Raw genomic sequence first — 8,178 nt, forward strand, 5'->3', positions numbered from 1 at the left:
ATACTTTTTATCACTGTGAATTTGACATGCGTTCACTGATGAAATGTGGTCATGCCAGATGAAAGAAACAATAAAAATATTATAGCATCCTGCAACGTATCAGTTAGGCTATAGGAAGCTTAGACAGTATTAAAAATGTTTGGAGTGAGTTATGTGTTTTTATTTTAAATATAAGTTTCGTTCTTTTCCCACTTCAGGAGTAATGAGAAATTAATTACATGAGAAAATGCAGATAGTTTTTAGAGGTCCCTACTACATGCAAAAGACCAAAAATAACTTTTCTTTAGCTAAATTTATTTGTATCTAAAGATCTGCAAAGAATGAAAGTAAATTTTGTGCCCAATAACAAAGGAAAAAACTGCTTTGTAGTGTATAATGTTCCCATTTCTAGTCTTACAATCATTAAGATTTGAGCTTTGAATAGTGAGGCTCACTCTTATGTAAGCATTCATATTCAATTTCAGTTTCAATCTGTTATTCATAATTTGAATCAGAAAGTTCAATATCAAGAATTACTCTATTTCTGTCCTTTGTTGTACAAAATGGTATGTGTACTTACACTCTTTATTTTCAGATTCTTCATCATTAGGGTTTGATAAAGACTTCACTCTTGCTCTTTAAACCCTCCCTGTCATTCTTACTGCTATATTCTGCTTCTTCTTAGGACCTTTTTGACAATGTGACTGATAAGTCTTTTTACAAATACGCATTTATAAATAGAAAATATCAGTCATTATTGGGATACTTGTTTCATATTTTGTTAGTCTAAAAGTGGTGATGTCTTTACTTTCATCTTCCTCAATTTTGATTGTAATTTTTCCCTGAAGAGTAATAACTTAGCATGATCTTCCTTTTAAAATATCAGAAGATCTGGAATGTTGCTTATATTTTTGCAATCCTTGCTCTGGGCTTTTTTTTCTTGATCAATGACTATAGAGTGTCTCCTTTTTCTTAGCTAGATCTTTTTATGTATATAGATATTTAGGGGTTTTTTTTACCTTTCTTAAACCTCAGGGTTATTTAATTCTTCAGGCTGGAAGAATTCCTAGGGCTCTGTTTCATAATTATACTACTACTCATCTCTTTTTTGCAAAAAACACTTCATTGTTCTTTTCCTCTGTGTATTAAATAATATAAAAATACTAGCTCACATCTCAAACAGTTCTGCATATATTTACAAGCTTTGCTTATCACTTTTCTGCAGCAATTTCATGCCAAACAGATCATTTTTGTATTATCTTATTAGGCTTTTCTGTAATGCTGATCCCTTTATTTTTTCCTTCCAAACCAGCTCATTTTCAATTTGAAGTATGAAGGCTTTCTTCTTCATAGCATGGGTGCAGAGTAGAAGTACACAGCATTTGTACTGCTATGCCAACTGTGTGATTTTGCTGAAATAAGCATAGGTCACTAATAAATCCCAGAAAATGTGAAGTGTTGTGCCACTTAAAGTAACAAGTCTTATGATGTCTTTTGTATGATTTTTCTCTTCTTTTTACCTCTGACAGATCTTTGTGACTGACTTTTCTTGTCACTTTAAATTCAAGGACTGTCTTACTTTCAAAAATCAGCAAACTCATAGTAGGGCTTTTGGGTTTTGTTTTTTTGGTTTTTTTTTTTCTTCCAGAAATAACAGTTGATTGATGACTTTGATTGCCCCCTTTTAACATTGATAAGAAGTAAAATCTCATTAAAGATTTAAGTCACATTGATCTTGCAACACCAACGACTGTGGCCGAATAAGTAACCGTTTCCAAAGACAGATCTGTATAATTCTTAAATGTTAGTGAGTTTCTAGCCATGCAAATGCATGGTGATAGCATTGTTCCTTCACCAAAATACAGGCTGGTAAACTGCAGTCTCATTCTGCAAGCGGTATGTCCCAACTGTCATCATATACTTTCATAAGCATCAGTTAATATAATATGCTATAACTTTTTTCCTATTACTTAGAGAAGCCAGGTTTGTTATAATTTGTGTTACGTGTTATGCGCCTGTAAATTAATATGAGAAGGTTCACAAAACTTAATTTCCAAACCACCCATTTTTCACAATAGTCTAAGTCAGTTATTTTAGGGTGGAAAATATATAGACAAATTAAGAATTTTCGTGTCATGATTTTTAAAAACCAAAAGTGCGTACTGTCATTTCAATTAAACCGTATATGCTGTGTCTAATTGGTTGTATCATATAAATGCATTTTAAATTATTCTTGGAACGAATGCTCTCATCTTCTAGTAGAACATACATAACTATTGTTGATGTGGGGCGCTACAGAGTCTTCTGTGTACATCCTGTAGATGCTAGTGTACAGTATCTTTTATAAACAGGCCTCTTTTTGTCTCTCTTAGAAGAAGGAGCTGACTCAAAGAATCTGATAGTCTTCCAAAGAAAACATCTGTTTTAAATATATTTGTTTGGATTCCAGTCAGCACACCTAGGACTTGCATAATTAGCTTAGACTACACAGTTCCCTTTTCAGAAGATATGTTTATATAAATAAACCATGCATTTTTCATTAAGCAAATACTCCTCCCTTTCTTTTTTTTTTTTTTTTTAAATTAGAAATTCCGGCTTATATTTTAACATATACTTTTGCAAAGCAAAGATTAATTGAGAAACTTTTTCAACACAATTTTTAATATGACATTCATTTTACTGCATTTTGTGTTGTGGAGAACTCTCTTTCAACCATCTTATCAGTATTTCAGTAAATGAGTGCATACATTTATAAAGATGCTTGTGATACCAGTAATTGATCATTTACTAAGTAAAATGTGAATTTTGTACATTTTACTACTTTTGATACTGCATATTGCTTTAAATGTACATAGTAGACTTTTTAAAAATGAATTATGGTAGTAACTGTCTTAAGTTTACCGTTCCTAAAGATCTGATTAACTAAAAATACATAAAATACAGTGTTTATTTCATCTTAAGCAGTTCCTTAGAAGAGACAAGAAGAAATGGAAGCTCAGTTAGTGATCCTTTCTCCATTCATCTCATGCCATGCCACACCACATGATTCCACTGAACCAGAATCTCCTATCATACAGCTGTGCAATATTAAAAGAATTCTTTTCTAAAACTGGATTAATGATTATGCATACCTTCGGTATTAAGATCAAACCTCTCGAATGTTCAGACATTCACAGTTGGGAATGAAATCTTCTATTCTGGGACAAATTCAGCCTGGAGTGACAGGTGTGCTTTATTACAGAAGGGCTGAAGTTGGTATTTCATGCATAAAAGTAGGTTCTAGGCCATTTTTTGGAGTTCATACAATCCAGATGAAACTGTTCTTAATCTGACCTGGATATTCTTTATATCACGTCTGATTTCAGCTCAGTTCTAGACCTGTGGAAACAAGAGTCACACCTGTGTTGAGTGTTTTCATCTGGGGCAACAGCAGTTGGTTCTGAATGATCTCGAAGCCCCACTTACGCTCTGACTGTACGGAATGATGTCTTGTGTGAGACGTGCGGTTGCACATTTGGTTGGAGTTTTTGCTTTTTCTTGCCATTTTCAGAAGTTCTGAAGCATAGACTGGGCGAAGAATGCTGTCGATGGTTCAACGTGTTCCTTCTACCTGTGCATGTGATTGACTGAGTGAAGTTGGCTAAGTGTCGCTGTCTCTAGTTGTGGGGAGTTTTAGTCTGAAATTAATTCATATTGATTATTTCTATTTTTCAAAAGCAGTTGTATACAATAGTACTAAGTACTAAGGAGACAATAATGTTGACTATTGACTTCCTTTCAGTATAACTTAAGTGATAGTAATACAGATTTTGGTTTTTTGATGTTCTGTAGGTGTTTACTCTGTTATGGATTGCTGACTGGATGGTACACCACTTCTGGAAAAAAGGAAAAGATCCTGACAGTTTTTCTATCCCTTATCTTACTGCACTGGGAGATCTGCTTGGAACTGCCTTATTAGCTATAGGTTTTCATTTTCTGTGGCTCATAGGTGACAGAGATGGCGATGTCGGAGACTAATTATTCCAATGGATGCAATGACTTTTCCTGGAATATTGACAAGACCGATCATTCCTTGAAGGTCCTCAAAGTGATTGTTCCATTTTGTATAAGTAAATCAAGTTGACACAGATATAAAACAGCCTTAATGATTTTAGTTTGGTTTGTTTTTTAAAAAATAGTATGGAACTAGGAGGATACTTGAGACCTTTACTCTGAAAACAGGTGGATTGCTGCTAGTTGAAAACATCTGAGTAGACACAATGAAGGGCAGATCAATCCTTCATCAAGTTTTAAATTTTTAAAAGATCTAGTCTTTTAAAAGAACAGTTCCTTACCTGTATTGTGAACCAGAACAATCTCTAATTGCTCATTCAGTGGTGACGAAGAAGAGGGTAACACCCAGTCAGTGCTTGCCTTGTCTTTCCCTCCCGGGAACAAAGTGGGTATATATTGTCGTCTTACCACAGAAGTGGTTAGTAGACCTCAGATGAATTCAGTTTCATAGACATTACCTGATTAGTTGATGATATGTTCTTATCTTGCCATTTCAGTGCTGTAGCTCTCTGACCATGGCAGACTTGATATCAATAATAACAGTTACGGTGATTTGAACCCTGATTGTCTAAACATTTTGTCACAAGTTTTATTTTATATATACTAATATGACCATCAACATTTATAAAATTGGACACTTGAAAAGTGTCTGCAGGACTGAGCCCTTTCTCTTTGTGCTAAAAAGAGCAACCTAATTATTTTGCTGTTGTGATTTATTAGAACAAGAGCATAGTAAAGACAAATAATGTGATACTGACCTGATCAATAATAATGGATGAATGATTAAAACTCCTTGTGTTGGAAAGCGTATTTTCATTTAGCAACCGAAAAGATGTTTAACTAACTGATATTAATGGTGTTGTGATGGCCAGTATCCTGATTTTAATGAAGTCTTTAGAGGTGTTGATTCAAATGTAAATACTGATCCCTGATTAAAACTTGGGGTATGAAAGATTGTGTTTCCTTTTTAGGCACTTAGGAAGTTACATAAACTTCTAAAATTTCAGAGCTATCTATGTCATCCATTTCTAAGCAGAAATCTCTGCTAACAGGATTTCTGCTTTCAAAGTGTGGAACTAATATGGTCAATAAGGAAAATGACTGCTTCTGAATGATTTCTCTTATTTGTATACCTCAATATTTTTAATAATACATTGATCATGAAGACTCTGGTTGCCACTTTGAAAAAATGTACTAATTGCTCTGTTTTAAAATCTAGTGGGAGTTCCTTACGGCATATGTTTTTAAAGACATATAGCATACATCCTCGATGCATAATTAAATAAACAACTCATATTTTAAATGTTGTGATTGAAAGTTTTAAATTTTGAGATTTAAATTAGACAACTAAATCCATATCTCAGCATATGTTGTAATCCTGTAAACATTAGTCATGTGATTTATGCATATAAATCCTCCCTTTTAATTTGATGGTTCTACTCAGATGAATTAAATTAATTATGTGGATAAGTGTTAAAGGGAATTCTATAGGTGTTGGTCACCTTAAACTCTGTGGAAGTTCAAAGTGTTTGCAATTCTGAAAATTAAACCAGCTATTCAGTGCCTACTCATGGATTTAGATGCCTGACTTTTAGCTCCCTCATTTAAACACTTTTATTTAAGCTTTTTCTTACAGTTATGATAATATAGTTGTTTGAATGAATCATATGTATTATGTCTTTTATTATGTGAGAGAAAGATGAAATCTTTCTAACTTCAGGTTCTCTGACTTTTCTTAGTTTGTATTAATGTTATTTAAAATAGTTTCTTGTATGTAGCATTGCGGGAAATACTCCTATTAAATTGTTTAAAATGGACTAGGTGTAACTCATTTTTAGATTTTTTTTTCAATAATAGTTATTTATTTTTGGTACAGATGTAGATGCAAATTTTTTTATTGTGATAGAACTGCCGTCTGAATCAACTAAGCTGCCATTTCAAGCACTTTTTTCATTAGAGTTACTGGATTTTAAGGTTGTTTTTAAATGAATTGCAAGATTCTTACAAATTAAAATTTCTTGTGATACTTGTGATCTGTGCCTATCTGATGCGTGAGGGCATTGTAATATTTAGCCATGGCACTATCCTTAGTGCGTTAAATATTTTCCCAGTAAATAAGCAACAACTGTTGGTACAGTCTGCTGACAAATGGGTGAGTGTTTAGATTGCAGAACTGGGGAAGAAATGTTAAATGGGACAAATTCAGTGAAATTTGAAAAGGGGAAATATGTTGACAGACTGGAATAATCTGGGCATGGAAACAGTAAGTGATGGAAAAGTGTAATGGCAAAATTTGGTATTTCAAGAGGAGGCAAGTTCATTGCATGGTTGAGAGAGCAAAATCCATACTGTGGGAAAGAAAGAGGTGCAAACTTTCCCACAGCATTCATTATGAGAGGCAGGAGCAAACAGAAGCAAGTAATTTGGAGAAAAGAATAAAAAGGCACAGCCAAACTTGTTTTTCAGGAAGGGAAGAAAAATATAACCCGTGTTGAAAGGAATTGGTGAAGCGGTGGAAAAAGACATACTTCGGGGAATGGTGGAAGAGAGAAAAAAAGGAATGCTCTCAGTAAGATAAGGTTAAAGAGGAGTTTGAGTGGGGAAAGACGTATGACTGATTGATAAAGCAGAGAAAATCTTGGCATCTGGAAGAGCAAGGAGTAAATAATCTATGATGTGGAAAGGGCTTTGATTCCTTTGTGGAAGGGGCATTTTAAAAACTTACAGGGTTTGCTAACTCTGCTACCTATTGTTATAAAGGTAAAAAGCTCTTACCACCAAGGTTCTGGGGCAATTTTTTTCTACTACATGAGGATAATACGGGGGAAGGCACAAAAGAGTTCTTGAACACCAGAGAATCTATCATCTGCTCAAAAGCTGTACTCCCTACACCAATTTTAACTCTAGTTGCCTCAAGTCAACCTCTCCAGAGTATTCCACCAACTTGATTTTTTTAAACGTATGCCAGTAACAGTCAATTACTTCATGTATGTGTCTGTAAGAAATGTTACCAAAAATTCTATTAGAGACAAATTCTGTGTGTTTTGTGCGGCTCAAAGCATACAATTGAAAGGGACATCCTGAGATGTTATTCTCTTTTTTGTTATCAAAGCAGCCATATTTTATAACCTTGGAGATAAAAGGATCACTCTTTGTATTAAAACTCATTAAGTTTTTTTATCCCCTCGTTAGACGATTCTTTCGTACCTTCCTTTATAATTTCTAGCCTAACTAAGGCTATGGCTGATTCACATCTATTTGCTTTTGTGTCAGCATGTAGCATTTTTTTTATTTGACCCTTGCTCAAATTTGACTCGGCTCATTCACCTCATTTAAGCTGCAGGTCATCTTAAAGCTTCTCCTGCAACTTCTTGTACCATTTTCACTCTGCTGCTGAGCTAGACCAGCCAGAAGCTCCGGTTGCTTTGCCTTTATGAGTTACTATCTGTTACCTGATGCTGAGTAACCGTTGGAGTGCTCTGGCTTGGCCATACTTACTGTCTACTCTTTTTTTCTCTACTTCAGAAATCTCTCTAGGGTAAATAGAAGTAGGGGCAGGTTATTTGACATGTGTATCCTTTGCCATTCTGAAGTAATTTGTGACCATCTCAATTGTTCTACCCCCATGCATGAAAGGGGGCAATTTCATTTGTTTAACTACAACTAAATGCAGCTTTAAAATTTGGAGTCAGAAGCATGTCATACCATAGATGGTTTATTTTCTTTTTCTGTGTAATGCTTTGAAATGATCTTTGCATTCTAGTGAGTTTCTGAATTACTCCAGCTTATTTTTAGAGACATTATATAGCCAGGATAGTTCCACAGCTTTATTACGCTATTTGATATAGGGGAGTACTCTTCTTTTAACATATTTAGATCGATATTTCGAGTTTTATAGCATCACTGTACATCTTGCCTTAGTCTGTGATGTTTAAATTTGCCATACCCTCTTCCACTGCCATATTTAATGTATTAATTTCATTGGGGCTTTTAGAATGCTAATGAGAAACTGGCAAGCAGCAAATTCATTTAAGTTCTTTTTACAATTTGCCTACTAAATTAGACTCTTCTTATACAAAGATTAAAACCGCATGAGGATTAAGGCTTTGTAAATACAGAATAGTTTGGAGAATCAGGACTCAAAAT

At 34.2% G+C, this 8,178-nt stretch overlaps 1 protein-coding gene across 1 annotated transcript in view; it reads left to right on the forward strand.

The window, feature by feature from the left end:
- SLC41A2 (solute carrier family 41 (magnesium transporter), member 2) overlaps positions 1 to 5,849 on the forward strand; it is a 40,428-nt gene extending 34,579 nt beyond the window's left edge. The window contains exon 8 of the mRNA XM_009574234.1: positions 3,811 to 5,849. Coding sequence (XP_009572529.1) covers positions 3,811 to 3,996 — 186 coding nt within the window. The 3' untranslated portion in view covers positions 3,997 to 5,849. The remainder of the gene's footprint in view (positions 1 to 3,810) is intronic.
- The last annotated feature ends 2,329 nt before the right edge of the window (positions 5,850 to 8,178 follow it).

This window comes from Fulmarus glacialis, unplaced genomic scaffold (assembly GCF_000690835.1).
Source record: "Fulmarus glacialis isolate BGI_N327 unplaced genomic scaffold, ASM69083v1 scaffold9493, whole genome shotgun sequence".
Taxonomy (NCBI): Eukaryota; Metazoa; Chordata; class Aves; order Procellariiformes; family Procellariidae; genus Fulmarus; species Fulmarus glacialis.